We start from the raw sequence: 24,760 nt of genomic DNA, 5'->3' as shown, positions 1-24,760 counted from the left end.
ACAGAAAGCATCCAGGCTCCTAATACTCACAGAAAACTCTGAGGCTAACACGGGTATATCAATGTGCCCCTCAAGTGATGACTGAAGGGCAATAACATGTAAAACATGTGCAAGAGAGACCTGAACTTGCAAGTACTTTCACATGCAGCTTCAGCCTGCATGTTTATTACTCTCCTATTTACACCATGTCGACCCACATGACATGTCCCTTCTTACCCCAATAGCAGCAAAGTCTATGCAATGATGATACCAAATGATAACAAGTTTATACACCATATTGCAACACCCAAACAGTGTCACCACTCCTTTCTTTATCTATCTGTACTAGCAAGCAGCATAGCACTGCCAAGTCAGTGTTGATCAGTCCTGTGCGCTTCCCTCTTGTTTGCTTACATCCCTTTTTTCAAGAGAAGCAAAATTAATGTTCACCAAATCTCCCCCAGTCCTATATATACTCATCCTTGATGTGATATTTGTATTCCAAAACACTGCAGCCCTGGAACCTAGGTTCTGCAAGTAGCAAAGTTGCATGATTACTGCATTCTTTTCCTAGCATGACACCGCTGGCAAAAATCTCTACTGCGGCTGCTTTCTCAAGTAAATCTCAATTTGAACAAATAGCTTAAGACAGCAAGCAAAAGCGATGCAGGGCTTCAGTATCATTTTGAAGAGCTAGGGATCCCATACAGGCCATGGTGCCTAAAATCAACCTTGAAACTTGATGCTCAGCAGCAAAATATCACAAATGCTGAACAATGAGCACTAACTATCAAGGATTTTACACTTTCATCAGAAGCATCCATTCCAAACGATTGCACATACCCTGATCAAGCTGCAGGAACCTGCCAATCTGGAGGCTGCGAGAATAGCAGACGACATCAGCGCCCTGCGGTTCTCAAAGGTCGGCCTTGCACTTACCTTGTTTCAGCAAGCTTTCTCTTCAATACTATGTATTTCTGTTGTGGGAAGAGAACAGAGCAAACATAAAGTGACAGTTCAGCACTGAATGCGACAAGTCAAGGCACATCATTTCTGCAGCTGACTTGTCAAGGTTGGGGGCCACCTGTGAAATTAATTGGCAATTGCAATTCCTGTAATGCCTGAGAAACACCCACCCACTTCAGCAATGCCTTATGATAAAATTACAGCTCAAAAGTAAACAAGCAGCATTACTGAAATTTCAGTGATTAATTCAATCATAGGGAGCAGATCCAAGCCTAAAAAGCTGCATCATGCACAAATCCCAGATAGTGTAGCAGGTGTGGATATATTAAAATGCGATCAATGTTTTATGCTTACTTCATTCTCAGTCACCATTCATGCCACCTGAGCATATTACTGTCATGGAACTGCAGAGCTAATAATACACCTTTTAACATAACAGCCATGTTCATAAGCCTTATAGGTAACTTCCTCGGGCTTCTAAAAAAAGAAACTTTTTTTATTTACCATTTTAACTAAATGTAATGCATATGCAGTTTGTCTTTAAGGGGAAGTTTTTCACAGGGCCAACTTTGACGTCGCCTATTCAAACGCATGTAAAATGCCGAAGTGCTATTATAAGACAGCCCCTAGACCAACCTGAATGAATTTCTTCTTTTTGTATTTGAGAGAGAGAGAGAGAGAAAACATTTATTTATCAGGAGTTTGGGCGACTTCCTCGCAGGGTGGAGCCCTTAGTTCAGGGCCCCATTGGCTCGCGCCACTCCGCGTGCCCGCCGGATCAGCCATCGCTGCTCTTGCGGGTCTGAGCTGGCCAGCGCAGTCTCCCAGGAGGAAGGGGAAGGTGAAGGAATAGGGGAGTAGCCCGGAGGGTGTGGGCACTCCCAGGTGCAATGATATACTGTGGGCTTTGCTCCACAATAGGGACAGTATGAGGTATATTGTGTGGGGTCGAAGAGGTGAAGATAAAAGAGGCAGGGAAATGAATTAGTTTGAAGCTGTCGCCACGCGACGGCATCTTCTCGATTAAGGGAATTATGTGGGGGAGGGAAGTGTCTCCTGTTATCTCTGTAATATTGTAGAGTTTCAGTGTAGTTCAGTGGTTCTGTCGGTGCGTCGTCTGGGTTGGACAGCTCTTCCAATGGCGCCCGGTTAGCGAGCTCTCGGGCTACCGCATTAGCGCGTTCATTACCATGGAGAGAGGCGTGTCCAGGTGTCCAGACGATACGCACCCTGTGTAAGATATAGTTAAATACTAGTGAAATTTTTATTTATTGCTTAGAAATTTTTTACAGAAATTGCCGAAAATCTTTTTAAAAGATGGAAGTGTGCAATTTACAAATCGTAACTTGGCACCAAAAACAGACATTGCAGTTCTGTAAACTATATAAACAATATATCAATTTGCAGCTTATATGCATACTGAGCCCTATGTTGTTTAACCTCACGCTGATTGGCGTCATTGATCACTTTGCAAACACAGTTATATTATCAACGTACGCAGTCGACATATGCATTTGGGCATCCGGTATGACACACTTACAGCTGCGCGCAAGGCTCCAAAAAGCTGCCACTCAGACTACACTCCACCTCTGCCTTCAAATCCTGGAGATCTCATCGGATAAATGTTGTCATGAGCCAATAAAGAAAGAAAGAAAGAAAAAGAAAAAGCAGAAGTTAAGAAGAAAACAAGACATGAGGAGTCGGTGGCAGAAATAAAGAAAAAGGAAGATAGAAAATAAGAGCATACGAATAAAAAGAATACAATATGAAAGCAGAAGAAGAAGCGCAAAAGTGCGTGCGCAGCTAGGTGGCCAATGGGAGAAGGGACACGTAGCCGAAGAGAGCGGCTCGGCTACGCTCTGGGACGAAGGAGAGGAGAAAGGGCTGGAGGCCAAACAGGACGGGTGGATCACAGAGACGGCGGCAACCCAGTGGAAGCAGTTCTTCAGCTGCCGCGGTCATGACCCGCGAGCTGAGTGGACCTCCCACCGGAAGCCGCAGCTACAGGCTGATGGCGCCGCTTCCCGGATTTCCTGCGGCTACGATCCACAGTTTGTGGAGTTGACCGGGCGATCCAGGCGCCTAGGTCACTCCACCCTCCAGGCCAACCGTGGGCCCAATGTCGGACACAGCAACGTCAAGTCTATGACGCATCGGCAGGCCCAATGAAGTGTCGTCGGGAGCAGCGACGACGAGGTGACGTGGCCACGTCGATAGACATTATGTAAATATTTTCAACTTCATAATATGTCGTATGTGAGGACTTAAGACAATATTTTCGATTAACTAGCTTTGTATATAGTTTTTTGTATGTTAGGGTTTTGCCATCGGGTTGGCAACGAGTGCTTTCTGGACATACGTATTTTTCTTATGCTCATGCCCCATAAAGGCTCTTCCTAACTCAAACGTTCTTTGTGTCATGTTTACCACCCTGAGACCGTGACAAATGTGCAGTTGCGGCATTTACATGCAAGCCCATGATGCACTACAGTGTATTAATCAATGGCCAGATGATACCACTTGTACGGTCTTACAAATCTTGGGTGTCATAATTGGCGGAGATATCTTATGGAGCCCTCATGTATTGTACATGAAGAAGTTGTTGACAGGCATCTGTCACCTTCTCAAGTTCTTCGCTGAAAAGACCTGAGGAATGTCCACAAGGGCTTTGCTGCAACTATATAGGGTACTTTTTCTTCTCAGCTTCTACTCAGCTTTTTATGGTACAGCTTGCCAGCATTGAATAATGCAAGTAAAACAAGCCTACATACTATTAAAAGAGTTCAGGCTGAGACACTCAGAATTTGTGTAGGTCTTCCTCGAAGTGCGGCAACGGCGGCAACTACTGCAACTGCCAGAGACTACCTCATCGAGACCCCCATCACAGCTGAAGCACTAAGAGTGCACATAAGGCACCTTGCCCGCAATCGTTGCCACCATCTGGCCTCTCTATCTGTGGAGAGACCACGTGCCTCGTTCTGCCGAACGGTGTCCTCGCATCGTGAGGCTACACCATCTTGCTTCACTCGTGCCTCAAGACCTTTGATTCCTCCTTGGTGCCTCATTCAACCAAAGATCAACCTGACAATACCTGGCGTCCAGAAATAAAGCAGATATGTCATTGTCAGCTCTTAAGCAGCTTACCTTACTCCTATTAAATGAGAAGTACCGATATTACACCCACTATACGCCAACAGCTCCATCCTGCCAAAGAGCTCCACCACAGCTGTTGTCATTCCAGCAAAAGCCCCCACTATAAAGTTGAAAACATCTCACTTGATGGCGTCGATGGCAGCAGAACTCGCAGCGTTTCGAGTCGCACTACAATTTATTAATGAAGAACCAACAAACACATAAATGGTTGATTTTCTGTGACTAGAAGATGGCACTACAGTGTTTATTGTCAGCCTTATGGCATGGTCCGCATGAACAGCTGGTATTTGAAATCACAGAGGTCATACACCACTTGACTGAGAAAGGGCATGAAATAACTTTTCAGTGGTTACCAAGTCACTGTGTTACTATCAGCAATGAACATGCTGATCAAGCTGCTCATTCAGCTCATGCAGAAAACAACCGCCTATCGATCCCGCTGTCTAGGACAAATGGTGCAAGGATGCTCCACCTACTTGCACACCAATGCACTACGTCAGAGTGGAATGAATCCCATTTTATGCAAGCTCGTTTATACACCCTGGATCCAACCTTAAACCTCCAACTTCCACCGAGACCTCACCGAAGAGACGCGACCCTTTTGTGTAGGCTATGGTTGGGCATCGCGTTTACCAATGCCTACGCGTTCCGCATAGAGATGGCCGACACCGCAGTATGCGACAATTGCGGCGACGCGGAAACAATTTGTCATGTTCTTTGCCAATTCCCGTAGTGAGACAATTGCTTTCCATCATGCTGAACCAGCTGGATGTCGGAAGAAAGAATCTGTCGAAAGAAATAATTTTGAAACGTCGACGTGGCTTAACATCACATCAGAAGGCCATGCAAGCACTACTGTACTTCTTGAGATCGACCCGCCTGTGTGAACGCCTGTGATTGGAATGCCTGTTCTGTTATCCGTTTTCTTTTTCTTTCTTTTCCATTTTTTTTTACATTTTCTTTCCCTTTTCTCGCTCTTTGTCGTCTTTGCAATCCCTATTACCCCCCCCCCCCCCAAGTGCAGGGTTTACCCCCCCCAAGTGCAGGGTAGCAAACCAGAAACTCGTCTCTGGTTAACCTCCCTGCCTTTCCTCTCTCTCTCTCTCTCTACAGCTTGCATGAATTTGCTGTAACATTTACAAGAGTTATGCAAAAGTTGCATTCATATACTGTAGTGGTATATTTTAGAGCAGTGTATAATACATCAATTTTGTCCGCTTTTGATATATAATATTACATGCAGTTCATAGAATTGTCAGATTATTTTTCATTGCTGAGTTACCTGGCTATAAACTTGATAGCTTCCTTTTTCTCCCCTGCCCACCCCCCCCTTTTCTTGTTTTCTACAATTTTTATAAAACCATCTATGGCCTAAATAAAAAACCTGCTTGCTGCATGCAGCCACTACATTTTACCTTTTTCTTTTAAGTACAACAAACCTCATCAAATTTGGTGCAGTGGTTGCAGAGAAAAACGATTTCTCCATTCTTATCTATTTAGACAGGAGCCCCCAAGTTAAAAGTTTCCTCTTAACCTTAGACTTAAATAATGAGATTTGTTTTCAAGAATAGATGCAAGCATGAAGTCATAATAATTTGCACACAAAATACTGTTGAAATGTAGACTGTGAAATAAAAGGAATTAGGTCCTGTACATTTACTTTGAGTACACTAATATGACAACTGTCCATAGACTGTCACACGTCACATGCAACTCTGTTCGTTCAACGACCTAGTGAAGTTTTGCCTCTGGACAACGGAAACATATGCACATTGCACACTTTTACATTTGCTCCCGCTTTTCATATATAGCTAAAATTTCCAGGATGCATCTAACATGGCCAACTGGTAAAACCTACAGTACTGGTACTGCAACAACGAACTCACTAGTCGCAAGGTCCAACACATGCCAAACAAATAAAAAAATTCTGTTCACGGAGAAAAACAGGCAAGTTAGTGTTCAATTATGGTAGACTATTTATGCAAGGAATTAACAGACAGGACACGCTGCTTTTTTGACCCGTCCCAGTTAGCTAAGAGCTCGTTAAGGCACTGTTAAGGCACCTTGACTTTCACAGTTACTATGTTAGGAGAGCATTGACAGTAAACTTGTTGCTTTTGACTTATATGCTTTAATGAGTTGATGCATGTCAAATAATCACAGAATGAAACTATAGTAGGATACAATTTAAAAAAACAGCAGTTGGCAACCAAGGAACATGGGCCGCACAGGGTTGTTACTTTGCCAGCCAATCACAGAAGCAAACAAACTCATCATAATGCGACCATTTCAAAATGGCATCCTACTTGATACCTCCTGAGCGTGTGCTGTTCTTGAAGAGTCTTTTCATTGACGGAAGCGATGAGGTGTGCAACAGACACGGACAAAGTGTATGGAGTCTGAGCAGTTCACTCTTCAAGTTCCCACAGTACAGTTCATTTCGCTGCTGACACCGTTTTACTCATGAAACTTCCCAGCCAACTAGAGTGAAACTTGACAAATTATTGCAGTGAAGCAAGCATTTTATTTTCGTTCAATAAAGAATTAGGCTTTCACCGTTCTGCATAACAGACAAGTGAAAACATATAAAATTACGCACTTATAATTTTATTTTTGTGGTTACCGCCTTATTTAGGTAACAGGGAAAGTTTGAAGTACTAGCTATTTGCAGCCTCGCGGAGGACCAGTGACTGGCAGTTATGAGGGCATGAGCGGGGCTTCACTGCAGACTTAAGTTGTATCCAACAAGAGTGCCAAAGCACATAGCTAGCTGAGTGCCAAAGCACATAGCTAGCTGAGCGCCATGACCACTTGCAGCTGATCAGGCACTTGATCACGCAAGCTCACAAACTAGCAACATTGAGGAGCACATTAGTTGCAGAATTCAACTGCTAGATATGCACACTGTGCACAATGTACTCATCTTCAGAATCATGGTCATTCTTATTGTCAAATGAGGCTGACAATTTGTGCAAATTGTAATCGCTGCCATTATGGATACGCAAACTGTTTTCAATTTGAATCCCTGCCGAGCAGCATGTCAGAAATTGACAGCCCTGCAAGCAGCATTGAAAGTGAACATCAAAATTTGCCCATTGGCCGCCCTCAATGGTAAGTCAAGTACAGGTGATGTTAGCTGACATCGTGCTTGATATTTTACTTTGCCATTTGTTGACACTATATGAGCACTACTTGTACACTAGTTGTATATTATGCAAAATGACTACTGGGTTGGCCATATTGACTTCTACATTGTATATTGGGCTTTAGATTGCATTTTCTTTTTTCCTGTCTTGCTGTAACAAAGTTTTATAGAACTTACTGCTTGATTTTCTTTGATTATTGTGTACCCCTATGTAATGCACTCTAAAGAGTACCTGCATAATAAAAACAGTCATTCAACACAACTTTCCAAAATGCCATATTTGGCATTGTGATCTTTTGTCTTCGCAGCACCTGTTGTTATCGTACACAACATGTGCAAAGAAATCATTGTGCCTAGTACCATCTGTGTCATTTCTGTTTCTCTGTTTTTCTTTTCAGCAATAAACATGTCCTTCACCAAAACGTATGAATCAATAATCTGTAGTTTTACTTTCAATTTCTACTAGTGCTAAAAAAGCAGGCAGCTATTATGCACCCCTATCCTACAGAAAGAATCACAAGCGCACACATATTCATGGAAACATTAATGCCCAGGTTTTCGCATGTGTCACTATGACACAAAATGAGCCGAGAAAATTCAGCTGCTTTTCCCTGGTGTCCACTCATTCCAACCACTATTGTGAACGAAAGTGACCCACTGTTGTCAGGGCCCTGTGTGGGGAAACTACCTAATCAAACAATATGGCTGCTGCAATGCCGTCTCGAAGAACACTGCGGCACCATGCACTGAAGCCACCACCATGCTCAAGAGTTACTTATTTTACTCTCGGGGTAAAATAAGTAACTGTGCGTTGGCCACCATGATGCTGGCACACATAGGAAAGTGAAGAAGCATCTCCACACAAGCATCTCAATCTATGGCATACACAGAGAGCTTATAGGTATTCTTGGTGAGCTCAAGAAGTCACAGAACATGTCGTACTGATGACAATGTCTCGAGGTGCTACAATTTGGAAACAGCCACTCGCACTTTAAAATTATAATAAAATATGTTCAAAGGCAATGTTCGCCATTATTACTCAGTCAGAGGTGTGTATTCAGCGAAATCAAACAGCACAAAAATAAGATTGAAAATTTGTGTCAGTGCTCCTTAACAGAAAGAATTTAAATATACATGTGAAACATCAAAATGCTATTACCAGCAACTACCTAAGCAAGTGCAATAAAACTCCCCATATTTAATAGAAAAAGTCAGATACTTTTCGTTGGGCTAAAAGTGGTCATTGAGACTAAGAACTTTGCAGAAATTAATAAAAGTTAGAAAATGTATTTGAAAATATCGAAGCATGAAGCTTTCAACTCAATTGTGCAATAGAAACAAATGTCACTATTCTGTCAGCCCCACCTGATGGAGCATTTCAAGCAGATGAGATCAACACATTAATGCAGAGTTTACACACAAATGTCACCCTGAATGTGCAAGTTCTGCATAAGTACTATTCAAAACTAGTGAACACCACAGGCTGTCTTTTTTAGCATACCAATTACTTCCACTTTAGGCACTCCAGTCAGGTGTAGTGTAGTGGGGATGAAGCAACGCACGCAGCAGTGAGATACTGTCTGGACGGCAGGTGCGGGCGCAGATCGCGAGCTGTTGACACCAACCGACACTGTCTTTGCTGTGCCCGTCGTGCGGTCCTTCCGCCTGCCGTCCAACCTTAATAAACCCCCTTTCAAAGTGGTGGATGTGCGGGGTATTCAAACCTGGAACTCTGAAGTCGGACATTACCAACTGCCCCAACAATGACCGATAAAACCACACAGCAGGTCGTCGCTTAATCCCCGCAGGTTTTCATAACCAGTGTGCTGTGCCAGCACGGCCCTCGCTTCTTTAGTGGAACAGATGACCACGATGTGGAAAATTGGTTGGCAACATTCAAAAAGATGAGCGGCCACAATAAGTGGGACGACCCATCAAACTACAGAATGTCACGTTTTATCTCAAAGACGTCACAAGCCTGTGGTACCACTACCATGAGTCCGACTTCAATACATGGAGTGTGTTCAAGAAATGCTTCGCAGACGTGTTCGATCGCCCCGCCGTGCGCAAACTCCACGCCGAACAGCACCTCCGCAGACGTGTGCAGCAGCAAGGCGAAAATTTTACTAGCTACATAGAAGATGTGATGGACTTATGTAAGCCCCTGAATCCTTCTGTGACCAAGCAAGAGAAGATTAAACACATCCTGAAAGGTATTGACAACGATGACTTTCAAATGTTGCTAACCAAGGGCCCACATGACTTAACGACCTTGTGCCAGAGCTCTCATGAGCTACGTAAACAATGTGTCTTAGTTCGGCAGCCGACAACAACAGATGATTCCCTCACCACCTTAACCATAGGTGGTGACCACAATATGCTACTGTTGCAAATCAAAGAATATGTGCATGAGGAAGTGGCACTGCAGCTCTCGTGTTTGTCGAATTTGCTGACTCCAGAAGCGCCTACGCAATGTCGCCAGGTTAAGCTCAGGCACAACACTTCCGCTCTACGGGCGTATTGTGGTGGAGTCAGTGGAGCCGTCCTGGGCTTCAAATCACCGGCTCACTGAGAGCACATCGCGGTCCGCGCACTTTGTACATGGCCGCCGACCATATCTGCAAGCATCATGGCTTTCACTCAACCATCTGAACACCGGAACCACCCCTGTGCATTCTGCACATGCGTGGAATTATGTTCAAAAGCTATGCCCGAGCAACGTACCCTTTAGTGGGCCCGGCAGCAAGCTGGCAATGGCCCGTGCTAACGTTCCACACTTCTTCCTGGTGCAGGAAACAAACTCTTATTGCCTTTACGCAAAGCCTAGTAGCTACTGCGCAGTCTTAGTGCTGCCGGGCCCATAACACTTTTGTTCCATTGTGTTTGATTGTGCGCATGTGCTGTTAAAGCTTCTCATGTTACCTGGTGATATCGAATCTAACCCCGGCCTCGACAAAGAGATTCTTAATGTTTTGAATTGCAATCTGGGCAGACGGTAATGCTAGAACAACTAAAGTCTATTGAAAAAAAAACTAGTTGATCATGATAAAATGTTCAGTGAAATTAAAGCACAGTTAGACAAAATTGAGACAGCCTGTGCTGGTATCGACGACATGCAGATTGAATTGGGCAAACTTCATGAGATAAGCACCGAAAATACGGCACAGATAGGTGTACTGTCTGCCCAGATAAACGATGCTGAAAATAGATCCAGAAGAAATAATCTTGTTTTCTACAGCATCAAAGATAAACTAAAAGAATCATGGTCCGATTCTGAGAAAATCATTATTGCACATTGTAAACAATATCTAGATGTACAAATAGAACCGCATGATATTGAGCATGCACATCGCATTGGGTCTTTCCACACTGGAAAGTACAAGCCTATAATTGGGAGGTTCGCTCACTTTAAAAGCAAAGACCATGTCCTTTTTTCGGCTCGGAAGTTCAAAGATATGAAGGAATAACAAAGTGAGGCCTCCCAAGTTACCTGAAGGCTCATACAAGGCCATTTTTCGCATTCGCGGAGGCTTCGACGCCTCCCGCTTCAGCCACTTTCAACTCACCAAGATTCTCTCTACGGCAGCCGGCTTTCCAGCCACTGCGGAGCTGCGCCAAGACATCGTTACCATCAACCCCACCACCAACACGGTTACCCTCAGCACGGAAAGCTGCGATCGCTGAAGAAATATCTCGCCATCAAGTCGCTCACGGCCCACGGCCAAGAGCACGAAGTCACCTCCTACAGCGTTCCAAACTCCGAGACGTGCAAAGGCATTATCTACATCGACAGAGTATGCCTGGGAGAAGTTATCTATGAAAAAGACATTCTACCCATGCTTCGTGAGTGCAACCCACAAATGCACTTTTTAGAAGCCAGACGAATGGGAAAAACTTCCGACGCAGTCCTCGTGACTTTCTTGGGAACGAAAGTTCCTTTTTGGGTCAAATATGAAATGGCGATGCTCCGGTGCAAGCCTTTTCGACAAAGAATGGAGGCCTGCACACGCTGTTGGAAAGTTGGACATCGACCGGACGTGTGCCCTACGCATACTGAGGATACTTGCCATAAATGCGGAAGTGTGAATCCTCCGAATGATCATGTGTGCATTCCCAAGTGTGTACTATGTAGTGGAAATCATGAGACTGGATCCATTCAGTGCGCACTACGATATAAGCCCAAAATCTCACTCCCCAAGGCTGACAAGACTCCTCCTGAATCCAAGACCAAGTCTTCTCCTTCGCCCAAGAAGCAGGGACCTCTTCCTAAGAAAAAACAAGACGAAGATTGGCCTCTCCTATCCGCTGCTCCATCTAACAACAAATCAAGCTTTCCTCAGGCAAGCTGGGCATCGGTAGCTTCCCACAGCTTACCTAAACCTAAGCAACCTGATGCCCCAATCTATGCCCTCCTACAGCAGTTTCAGGAAGAAAATCGTCTTCTGCGTAAACTAATTCTCGACCTCCAAACCCCTTCTTCATGTACAACTACTACCACTCGATCTCAACCCCCTACTGATGAACAACCCACTGTAACTCCTTCCCCTGTCAGTGAGAATGGCAATCAAACTCTAACCATGGACACTTCTCCTCCTCCCACTACCGTAACCGCCACCAAGCGCAAATCTATTGATGATGCGAGGGATACTTGGGAGGAACATGATAAGCTAAGTCATAAACTCCCCGCACACATTAGAAACTCTAACAATCGTTTTGAGGCCCTTGAAAAACGCATGGATGCCGTAGAAGCCAAGCTTGAGTCCCTCACTACTAACGTTCATAGCCTCAGTGCCCATATAAATGCTAAATTTAACCAGGATGACGCGCGACTTACCCAAATTGATGAGCGATTCAACCAAATTATCGAAAGACTCGATCGACTGCATGGCCGCATCCCCTAAGCGCTCCAACCTAGTTGTGTGGCAGTGGAATTGTAGGGGCTTTACGAAAAAGAAGGCCAGTCTGCAACAATACATAGCCAATTTCCCACAACCGCCCACAGTCATTGCTTTACAAGAAACGAATGGTTACGTTAAATTCCCCGGATACAACACATTCCAATGCAAAAGATGCGAATGTCCCAATACTGCGATCCTAGCACAAAAACATTTGACTGTTACTTGCTCCCATTTCGAGGGTATCGACATTGATCACGACTTCGTAGAAATACTTTCCAAAAAGACCAGGTCGGCTCCTATTTACATCCTTAACGCTTACAGCAGTTTCAGCTCTAAACACCAACGTTTTACTACTGTTCTTGCTCGTGCTAAACAGGAAGCTCGGAGACACCCGCTCCTCATTGTTGGCGATTTTAACTCTCCAAATCAACTATGGGGTCACACTACTTCCACACCTAAAGGACGAGCTTTATGGACCCACATTCAGGATCATTAACTCACCCTCCACAATGACTTCGACACACCCACTCGCTTAGGAAATAGTGTCTCCATAGATACATCACCAGATCTCACCCTCACCTCTCGGGTTAACTAAATGGGAAAACCTTCAAATCAATTTTGGTAGCGATCACTACGTCATACAGATTTCTGTTACTTTCTCTCACAAGCCCTTTCACACTCTGCCTCCCAAACTTACAGATTGGGACAAATTTCGGAAAACTCGCGCAAATAATGCTCCCAATTCCATACTTGATCTACAGCAATGGATTAGTCAACTCCAAACGGACGTTGACAATCATACTACAACTATGCCACCTGATGCTCCTTTTCAAACAGCTGATGCCAAACTATTACACATGTGGCAAGCGAAGGAATCACTGTTAAAGCGGTGAAAAAGACGTCGCCATAACTGCAGGCTTCGCATCCGTGTAGCTAGACTTGACGATCACATTCAAGCATATGCAACCCAACTAGTTAATCAACAATGGGGCCAAGTATGTGAGAGCATGCATGGTAATTTCAGTAGTAAAAAGACTTGGCAACTGCTGAGACATTTGCTTGATCCCTCGACCTCACGCGCACAACACAGTCACTACATCACTCAATTATTGCACAAACACAAGGATAATATTCCCCATCTTTTTCAGGAGCTTGCACGATTACACCTCCCTCCTACCACAACTCATGAGAATTCAGATTATACAGGCGAGGTTAATGAACTTCTTGACGCCCCAATAACGCAGGCAGAAGTTCGACATGCCTTAGCTTCCCTTAAAGCGACATCTGCTCCCGGTATAGATAATGTAAATAATAAATTACTCCGAAATCTGGACGACAAATCAATCTCTGCCCTCACCGAATACTATAATCATTGCTTCGATAACAGCTCTCTTCCGAGCTCATGGGAAACCGCTAAAGTAATCTTTATTCCCAAACCCAATAAAGCCTCTGACATAGCTAATCTTAGACCTATTTCCCTCATGTCATGCTTGGGCAGAACGCTCGAACATGTCATGCTTAATCGCTTGAATAAATACGCGGAAGACAATCAGTTATTCCCGTCAGAGATGATTGGCTTTCGCCAGTCGCTTTCTTGCCAGGATGCCATGCTAAGGCTCAAGCATGACCTTCTCACTCCTACATTTAGTAAAGACACCCAACCCATCTTAGGACTCGACCTTCGCGGTGCATTCAACAACATAGATCATGGATCTATCTTACGTGAATTGAATGTTATTAACTGTGGTAGAAAAATGCATGACTACATCCGCGAATTTCTCACCAATCGGACAGCCGTCATAAGTCTCAATGATCAAACTTCGCCTCCGATCACCTTAGGTAGCTTTGGCACTCCTCAGGGATCTGTGCTCTCGCCGTTTCTATTTAACCTAGCTATGAGGTCTATTGCTGGGAAGCTAGCACAAATACCGGGTCTCCAATATTCTTTATATGCAAACGACATTACCCTATGGATTAAGGGTGGCTTGGATGGCTACATTCAAGATACATTACAAGAGGCTGCAGATGCAGTGGCTACGAGAGCCGGGTTCATGAACCTCGAGTGTTCGCCCACCAAATCTGAGCTGTTACTTCTATCCGCAAATAAACGCGTTACGCCGAACATTCAGATTACCATTAAGGGGAAGCAAGTTCCCGTAGTAAACAAAATCCGTGTACTTGGCATGCACATTCAATCTAACCGACTCAATACGTATACACTTCAAACGGTTACTGCCAGCGTAGGTCACACCACACGGCTAATAGGAAGGGTGTACAATAAGCACGGAGGTCTCCGCGAGGCAGAATTCTTAAGACTGGTACAGGCGTTTTCTGTCAGTAAAATCACATTCTCCCTTCCCTATCTCCACTTAACTAGGGCCGAGGAAGATAAAGTTAATTCACTGATACGCAGACTCTACAAATCTGCCCTTGGAGTGCGAAGTAGAGCTTCTACTGAGAGACTTTTGGCGACAGGTACCTTGAATACTTTTAGTGAGCTCGCAGAAGCCCACCTGACCGCTCAATACCAGCACTTCTCGAACACCCACATTGGTAGGCACATCCTAAACTCCTTAAGTATTGCCCCAGCACCCATGACCAATGAGAAATTCAATATTCCCCACTCGATACATGAGCACTTTCATATCCCTCCTCTCCCTAAGAATATGCACCCTGTTCATCACGAACATAGAAGGCAACAACGAGCTAAAGCCCTGCAGAAAAAGTTATTTAACTACAAAGACGTGCTCTATGTCGATGCTGCAGAGTATCCGTGTGGACACAAATTCGCCATATCAGTTGTTGACTCCAATGGCAGTATAGCGACGGGAGCATCCATTATAGCCTCTTCTTCGAAGGAGGCAGAGGAGGCGGCGGTGGCACTCGCCGCAACAATACCCAATTACTCTGTCATAGTAAGTGACTCCAAAACTGCCATACACAACTTCGGAGCGGGTAGGGTTTGCAGGACAGCCCTAGCCATTCTATCTCACAATCCGCGAGCCCAACTTCTGAGTTTAATCTGGACACCTGCTCACGCAGGCCTAATCGGCAATGAAGCGGCCCACCTAAGTGCTCGAGCTTTCACGAACCGAGCACAGGCTAGACTAGGGGACGGTTCAGACGCCAATAATCTCCCTCCAGCATTCACCTCCAAAGACAGATTACTTACATATCACGACATTTGCGGGCATTACCACCTAGGTCGCCTAACCCTCCCTCCTTTAATGATTTGGTCGTCACGCATACACGAGGTTCTATGGCGTAAACTACAGACTCGCACTTTTCTATCTCCTGCCTTACGTCACAAAATTCACCCGGGAACATACCCTACTTCAGCCTGCAAGTTTTGTCCTGCTAGCAGAGCGGACCTTAACCACATTATGTAGCAATGCAAGAACCACTCCCCTCCCCCTAATCTTTGTAGAGTTTTAAGCAGTAGGGAGCTGTGGGAGGCTGCCATGCGCAGCTACAACCCCGAACTTCAGGAAGCTATCCTGAGGTGGGCTGAGGTGGTAGAGGAGGCCTACTGCGAGTAGGATAACCTCCCTCGCCTTCTTCCCGCAGCCCCTTTCCCTTTAAGATGGGATAAATAAAGTTGTCTCTCTCTCTCTCTCAAAGATATGAGCTATGCCGTTGCACAAGATCTCACCCCAAACACAGGGCTTGCCCAGAAATGCCTCATCGAGTTTGGAAGGGCCCGTAAATTGCAGTACAAGTTGCAACATGAAAAGCTTATTGCAGGTGAAAAAACCTGCTGCTTTGACCAAACTTCTAGCCAGGTCATTGAGGAACACCTTTTCCATCATTGAGACCAAATTGTCAGCCTTTATCATTCCTGCTCACTAACATTCGAGGTGTTGTTTCCAAGCGTGATGCACTGTGCAGTCTAATGGGCTCACCTTCTTGCGATGTATTACTACTTACAGAAACATGGCTTAACACATCAATCGATGATACTGAAATCCTCCCTTACCTCTTGCATTTTGACATTTTCCGGAACGATAGACCCGATAACTCGCGCGGTGGGGGTGTATTAATCGCCACTAAGCGGAACCTACATTGTTCACTTGTAAACCTCTCTTCACAAATGGAAATGATTCGGATTTGATGCATTGCTACACACCCGCACATTCTGATTGGTATTTGCTATCGGTCCCCTAGTGCCGACAGTTCTTTCTCGCCTTTACTTTATGAAGCCTTAAATATGTTAACAAAAACATATCCTAACAGTGCTGTCCTTCTGTTTGGTGATTTTAATTTTCCAACTATTGATTGGTTCGATCCTGCCTCTACATTATCAAAAAGCAGCCCCGCTAGCGATTTCTTAAACACGTGTATAACATTCGGCTTAACGCAGCTCGTCACTGACTCAACACGTGTTACTGCTCACTTGTCCAATGTTTTAGATCTTGTATTAACAACTCACCCTAATAACTTTACCCTTGTCACCTTATTGCGCGGTTTGAGCGACCACCTGACAGTACAAATTTCGTTTCATACCAACATACTAAAGAGAAAAAAATCGAAAGACACTTACACTCTATGATAAAGGGGACTATGTCAGCATGAACCGAGAATTATCTGAGTACTTTGATACGATCGTCGCTAACTTTCCATAAAATTCTCTCGAGTCGAAGTGGCTGCTTTTTGAAGCAGAGATGCATCGCCTCATACGACTTTGCATCCCCACCATTACAATAACAGAAAGAACATCACCATGGTTTAATGTATCCCTCAAACGACTAAATCATTAAAAAAGAACGACTGTTTCAATCAGCCAAACGATCTAATTCTTCTTCCACGTGGCAGAAGTATTACGCAGCCGAGAAAGAATATGACAAGTTAACCTCTCAAACTAAACACAAGTTTCTTTCTACCACTTTACCAGCTATGCTACAAACTAACCCGAAGCAATTTTGGAAAACTATTAATCCTAACCAACGGAATGAGATTTCACTTAACAATAGCTCCGGACTTCCCGATCACTGAGACTGAGGTTGCAGATCTTCTTAACACAACATTTAGTTTGGTTTTTACTAGTGAATTGCCTGACGGCTTGCCCAATCCACCATACTTCGCGTATACGCTCATGCAAAATATCACATTCAATCGCATCGGCATCAGCAAAGTAATTGAATCATTGAAGAACTCGTCTTTTACAGCAGTAGACGGTATCAATGCTAAAGTGCTAAAAAATGCTAAACATGTGTGTAGCCTGTTTTTATCACTAATATTCCAGGAATCACTTAACAGCACTTCAATTCCACATGACTGGCAGGTGGACAAGGTCATCCCAGTCTTCAAGAAAGGAAGCCGATCATCACCAAGTAACTACCGCCCTACTTCCATGACAAGTGTGTCTTGTAAAATAATGGAACATATTTTATACTCGCATTTTGCTAACTTCCTAACATCCGTCAATTTATTTCACCCAAGTCAACATGGTTTCCGCAAAAATTATTCCTGTGACACCCAACTTGCTCTTTTCTTGCACGACTTACATTTAAACCTAGGTCGTAACATCCTGACTGACACAATATTTTTAGATTTCTAAAAGCGTTCGATAAGGTCCTCCATGGTCGTCTCTTAATAAAGTTATCCCGTCTTAACATTCATCCTTGTGTTCTAAGCTGGATTCGAGGGTTCTTAACTAACCGTCAGCAGTTCATACACGCTAACTCACACTCTTCATTCTTAACACCCGTGCTTTCAGGCGTACCTCAAGGTACCGTACTTGGCCCACTCCTTTTCTTAATATACATCAATGACCTGCCTTATAATATTTCTTCTCATATCCAACTTTTCACAGCAGAGCAGTTAGCAGAGCAGAGCAGTTCGAGCAGTTACTAACCCCACCGACTATTTGGCGTTAAAAAATTACCCATCGCGCATACAAAACTAGTGTAACACTTGGCTCATGTCATTAAATGCAGCTAAAACCGTGTTAATGTCTACTCATTGTCATCGTAATTACAATATGCCCAATTATAGCATCAGTAACATGCAGATTGCAACAACTGATTCATTCAAATATCTTGGTGTGTATATCTCGCGTGACTTAACTTGGACCTGTCATGTTAACCACATAATAAATTGTGCTAATCGTACTCTAGGTTATGTAAGCTGTAACCTTTTCCTCATTCCTCCCTCTATTAAACAACTTGCTTTTCTAACCTTTGTGCGGCCCAAGCTGGAGTATGCCGATGCTATTTTTGACCCCCACCACAATAACCTTATTAACACCCTCGAGTCGGTTCAGAACCGCCCGACACGATTTATTCTGTGGACTTATTCGTACAATTCAAGCATCTCAGCACTAAAAGCCAAAATAAACTTACCCTCTTTAGCCTCACGCCACACAATAGCACGTCTTAACCTTTTTCATAAATTTTTCTATTCTTTGCCTTTTGACAACCCGTACATAAAAAGAGCCCATCGCATTGCCCGCACCAGTCACTCTAGCACAGTATATCCCCCACAAGCCCATACCATGACTTTCAAGCAATCACTTTTTCTGCGCACAACACGAGGCTGGAATGGCCTGCCCACCGAAGTTGCCACTATCATCGACCCACTTGCATTCAAGCGGCTCATCGAAAATATGCCTTTGTAATTCGTAGTATCTTTCTTTGTCACTAACTCCCCTCTCCCTCATGTAATGTCTCAACAAGAGACCTTTGAGGAAATATATAAATAAATTAATTAATTAATAGCGTCATCTATCATAAAAGTTATTCAGGAGCAGTTCTCCAAGGTGCTGCTGCCTTGGCTCTCAGCCAACACCTGTTGCCACACTACTCACTTACATTCTTAAACAAAATTGCACCCTTGGGGTGGTATCTTGCCACACAACAATAATCGTCATCTGTCTTGTCCACATTTCGATTCCTTAACGCTGCGAGCCCGGTACTTCCAAGTGTCACGAACGGCATGCGAATTATCAGCATGACAGAGCATTCTCCACAGGAAAGTAGCAAGCTCAGAGTTTTCAAGAAAGGAAATGCAAGCAAGGCAGATGACAATTACTGTTGTGTGGCAAATATACACACCAAAGGGTATGCACTTGTCTAAAAATGTATGTGGCTGCCACTGCACAGCCAACGCTGGACTGCCAGGGTTGGCCCCTCAACCTCTCCGACAGCCACCAGCCCCATTCCCTGGTGCACAGCAGCACATTGTAAATCTGTGGTGCACTGCTGACAACCGATCAATATGCTGTGCTTGTGGAATTCCAGGTCATGTTGAACACTACTGTTGTCAGTGCTTCGTGGCAGCCCCAGGTGACTATTCTTTCCAGCTGCAGTACTACACGCCACAGGACGCGCCACTTGATGTGTACGCCGGAGACCCCCAGCCTGACTCTGCCTTTCAGCCCTTCCCTTCCCGTCGCTAACCCTCACCACGCCGCCGTTCTTTGTCACCTATACGTCGCCAACCCAGGCTGAGACAAAAAATTGACTGCCGCAGCTCTGGAGGCACAAGCTGCATCGTCGTCAACCTGTGTAAGTCCTCGCTTGTCCCCCACCAATTTTGTCGAAGTATTTGTTGAAGGTGTCTTATTCTCACGTATCTTTGCACTTGTCAATACTGGTGCCACTATCTCCATAATTGGTCAGAAACTTTGCCGCTCTGTTCGTAAAGTGACGCCACCTACAGCGTTTTCCCTCAGTACTGCAAGCGCACAGCGAATTCATCTGGTTGCAGCCTGCATGGCTAAAGTTGTGATTGGAGACTTACTGTAGAACATTGAGCTTATTGTGTCGACTTCGTGTTCACATGATGTAATCCTTCGGTGGGATTTTTTATCCTGCCATCGTGCCATTATAGACTGTGCTCGCACTCAAGTGGAACTGTCTGTGTTTCGTGATGCACCTTCTGCCCATGTGCCCGTGCCTGGTGTTGACAAGCTTGTCATGGCTGGTGACACTACTCTTCCCCCTCTCATTGCCATCGTTCCTGTTTACTGTGCTACCCTTTCTGAAACTACAGTTCTGTTCACACCGTCTGACGTATTCAGTCACCGCCACCATTCATGCTACCATTTGCCATCCTAGCCCTTCACCAGAATGTAGGAATACTTATTTCCGACACTACCTGATGCCCTCTCACATTACGCCGTAATGAGATGCTTGGCCACATTCAGTCAGTCGTCGATGATGTTATCGTGCCTACTGATTCCTTCGAGCCAATTCCAAAGCCTGAGCTGAATGCGTTGACATCGCATCTTGCATCCGCTGACGTGTCCTCGGACGTATTTTTCTCTTCCATCGACAACAACCTCGCCTCAGATCAATGTGCGCAGCTTCTTACCCTTCTGAACGAGTTCAGAAGTTCGTTTGACTTCCACCAAGCATCATTAGGTCGAACGAGCACCGTTGTTCACAGAACTGACACTGGAACAAACGCCCCTTTGTGACAGCGTCCCTACCATGTATCATCAGCGGAGCGTCATATAATTACGGAGCAAGTTAATGACATGTTTCAGCATGGAGTCATCTAGCCTTCCTGTAGTCCTTAGTCATCCCACATGGTGCTGGCCAAGAAGAAAGGGGTTGGATTAGGTTCTGTGTGGATTACCGAAATCACAACAATATTACTAGAAAAGATGTTTACACTCTTCCCCGCAAAGACGACGCCCTCGATTGTCTACAAGGCGCCAAATTCTTCTCTTCACTCGTCCTGCATTCGGGTTATTGGCAAGTCCCGATGGCCAAGTGTGATCATCCAAAGACGGCGTTCGTCATCCCGGATGGTCTGTACGAATTCACAGTCATGCCATTTGCACTTTGCAATGCGCTTGCAATATTCGAGCGAATGATGGACGACATCTTACGCAGTCTAAAATGGCAGATATGTCTGTGTTATACAGATGACGTAACCCTGTTCGCCCCCAATTTCGCTACACATCTCACCCGCCTGCGCACGATTTTCCAATGCAAGCCTCTAACTCAACCTGAAGAAGTGTCACTTCAGGGCTCACGAGCTCACCATACTAGGTCATGTAGTCTCAAAACCCTGACCCTGACAAACTTCCCGCCGTCGCAAAGTTTCCTAAGCCAACCACCGTAAGAGAACTGTGCAGCTTTGTGGGCTTATGCTCGTATTTTTGTCGCTTTGTCCAGAACTTTGCCTACATCATAGCACCGCTTACGAAGCTACTTGCTGGCCCTGGTAACCTTTCAACTTGAACTCAAGCCTGCAATGACACCTTCCCTACATTACGGAATCTGCTTACCTCACCACCCACTCTGCGCCATTATGACCCAACTGCACCAACCGAACTACACACGGATGCCAGCGGCGTCGGTCTTGGTGCAGTACTCGCTCAACGCAAACCATGCTTTTCCGAGTATGTTGTCGTTTATGCTAGCCGTGCCCTCACCAAGGCGGAATCCAACTACTCGGTAACTGAAAAAGAGTGTCTCAGGATTGTGTGGGCAATAAGCAAGTTTCGACCCACTTATACGGCCACACTTTCGATGTGGTGACCGACCATCACACACTGTGTTGGTTGGCAACCCTGAAGGATCCTACTGGTTGCCTTGGACGTTGGGCTCTTCGCCTGCAAGAATTTCACATTCATGTAGTGTACCGATCGGGGCGAAAACATTCTGACGCAGATTCGCTCTCCCGATCTCCCGTGAAATCGACTGAACAACGGCATTCAACTGGTGCCTTTCCTTTGGCAGATCTTACTGCCATAAACATGCCTTCTGAAGAGTGAAAAGACCCCTGGATCGTCTCCTTCCTGAATGTTGTTTCCACTCCACCAACTTCTGCACACCCACGTGCACTAAGCCACCAAGCCACGCACTTTGCGATATTGGACGAACTATTATATAATCAAAACTATCAACCGGATAGCCATAATTGGCTGCTCGTCATGCCTAGCCACATGCAGTCCAATGTCAGCGCATACTTTCATGCTGACCCTCAACATGCTCACGCTGGTGCGCTAAAAACATATGAGCGGCTATGACAACGTTATTACTGGCGTGGTATGTGCACATATGCCCGCAAACCGCAAATTTATTCGGTCTTGCCGATTTTGTCAATGACAGAAACCATTTCCCCATTCGCCCGGCCTCCTGCAGCCTTTACCGTGTCTTGCAAGCCCCGTCACCATGTCGGAATCTATCTTCCTGACCCGTTTCCATGCTCTGTCACTGGTAACAGATGGGTCAGAGTCGCTGTTGACCACCTAACGCGGTATGCGGAAACGGCTGCGCTTCCTTCGGCTGGTGCTCATGACGTTGCGAACTTCATCTTACGTCATTTCGTCCTCCGCCATAGCGCACCACGCTAACTACTCAGTGACAGAGGGCGTGTGTTTCTATACAATATCCTACAGGAGCGCCTTTGTTCCTGCCGTACAGTTCATCACACATCTACAGCCTACCACCCGCAACCCATGAACAGAGCGCTCCGCAAGCTGGGACACATGCTGTCCATGTACATTACTTCTGACCACTTTAACTGGGACGTTGTTCTTCCCTTTGACACTTACACATATAATACCGTGACACAGTCGACAACAGGCTTTTCCCCATTCTTTCTTTTATATGGCCGCGAACCATGCACCATCATCATCAGCCTGGTTATGTCCACTGCAGGGCAAAGGCCTCTCCCATACTTCTCTAACTACCCCGGTCATGTACTAATTGTGGCCATGTTGTCCCTGCAAACTTCTTAATTTCATCCACCCACCTAACTTTCTGCCGCCCTCTGCTACGCTTTCCTTCCCTTGGAATCCATTCCGTAACTCTTAATGACCATCGGTTATCTTTTCTCCTCATTACGTGTCCTGCCCATGCCCATTTCTTTTTCTTGATTTCAACTAAGATATCATTAACTCGCGTTTGTTCCCTCACCCAATCTGCTCTTTTCTTATCCCTTAACGTTATACCAATCATTCTTCTTTCCATAGCTCGTTGCGTCGTCTTCAATTTAAGTAGAACCCTTTTCGTAAGCCTCCAGGTTTCTGCCCCGTACGTGAGTACTGGTAAGACACAGCTGCTATAAACTTTTCTCTTGAGGGATAATGGCAACCTGCTGTTCATGATCTGAGAATGCCTGCCAAACGCACCCCAGCCCATTCTTATTCTTCTGATTTTTTCAGTCTCATGATCCGGATCCGCGGTCACTACCTGCCCTAAGTAGATGTATTCCCTTAGCACTTCCAGTGCCTTGCTACCTATCGTAAACTGCTGTTCTCTTCCGAGACTGTTAAACATTACTTTAGTTTAATGTAGATTAATTTTTAGACCCACCCTTCTGCTTTGCCTGTCCTGGTCAGTGAGCATGCATTGCAATTGGTCCTCTGATTTACTAAGCCAGGCAATATCATCAGCGAATCACAAGTTATTAAGGTATTCTTCATTAACTCTTATCCCCAATTCTTCCCAATCCAGGCCTCTCAATACCTCCTGTAAATACGCTGTGAATAGCATTGGAGAGATTGTATCTCCCTGCCTGACGCCCTTCTTTATTGGGATTTTGTTGCTTTCTTTATGGAGGACTACGGTGGCTGTGGAGCCGCTATAGATATCTTTCAGTATTTTTACATACGGCTCGTCTACACCCTGATTCCGCAATGCCTCCATGACTGCTGAGGTTTCGACTGAATCAAACGCTTTCTCGTAATCAACGAAAGCTATATATAAAGGTTGGTTATATTCCGCACATTTTTCTATCACCTGACTGATAGTGTGAATATGGTCTATTGTTGAGTAGCCTTTACGGAATCCTGCCTGGTTCTTTGGTTGACGGAAGTCTAAGGTGTTCCTGATTCTATTTGTAATTACCTTAGTAAATACTTTGTAGGCAACGGACAGTAAACTGATCGGTCTATAATTTTTCAAGTCTTTGGCGTCCCCTTTCTTATGGATTAGGATTATGTTAGCGTTTTTCCAAGATTCCGGTAAGGTCGAGGTCATGAGGCATTGCGTATACAGGGTGGCCAGTTTCTCTAGAACAATCTGCCCACCATCCTTCAACAAATCTGCTGTTACCTGATCCTCCCCAGCTGCCTTCCCCCTTTGCCTAGCTCCCAAGGCTTTCTTTACTTCTTCCGGTCTTACCTGTGGGATTTCGAATTCCTCTAGACTATTCTCTCTTCCATTATCGACGTGGGTGCCACTGGTACTGTATAAATCTCTATAGAACTCCTCAGCCACTTGAACTATCTCATCCATATTAGTAATGATATTGCCGGCTTTGTCTCTTGACGCTATTGACACTATTTTGCCGTATCGTCCAGACACCTCCGAATTCAGCCCACTTTCTGGAATGGCTCAATATGCTTAAGAGTGTCGGCAGCTGGCCTGCTCCGTTACTTCGGACAACCAAGCCTTCCAAAAAGATCACCATGACCACAATTTGACTGAACAAGCTTTTGCCGTCGGCTCCCTCGTCTGGCTCTGCACACCATTTCATTCCTCTGGCCTGACTCCTAAGTTTGCCCCCAAGTAACAAGGCCTGTATCACGTCATCAAGTGCCTATCTACCGTCACCTATGTTACTGAGCCAATCAACCCACCCTGCGACAAACATTGTCTTGGCCACCAGGTGGTCCACGTGAGCCGCCTCAAGCCATATCCTGACCCCCTTATTTTCA

General features: G+C 45.1%; 1 protein-coding gene across 2 annotated transcripts in view; it reads right to left on the bottom strand.

Moving 5' to 3' along the window:
- LOC126543037 (uncharacterized) overlaps positions 1 to 24,760 on the bottom strand; it is a 160,847-nt gene that overhangs the window by 110,133 nt on the left and 25,954 nt on the right. For both annotated transcript variants that reach the window (XM_055077562.2, XM_050190181.3), the window contains exons 2-3: positions 919 to 956; positions 823 to 857 (exon numbers count right to left, since the gene is read on the bottom strand). In XM_055077562.2, the coding sequence (XP_054933537.1) occupies positions 823 to 857; positions 919 to 956 (73 nt within the window). The remainder of the gene's footprint in view (positions 1 to 822; positions 858 to 918; positions 957 to 24,760) is intronic.

The sequence above is a fragment of the Dermacentor andersoni genome, chromosome 2 (genome assembly GCF_023375885.2).
Source record: "Dermacentor andersoni chromosome 2, qqDerAnde1_hic_scaffold, whole genome shotgun sequence".
In the NCBI taxonomy this organism is placed as follows: domain Eukaryota; kingdom Metazoa; phylum Arthropoda; class Arachnida; order Ixodida; family Ixodidae; genus Dermacentor; species Dermacentor andersoni.
This window is presented reverse-complemented; position numbering and strand designations above follow the sequence as displayed.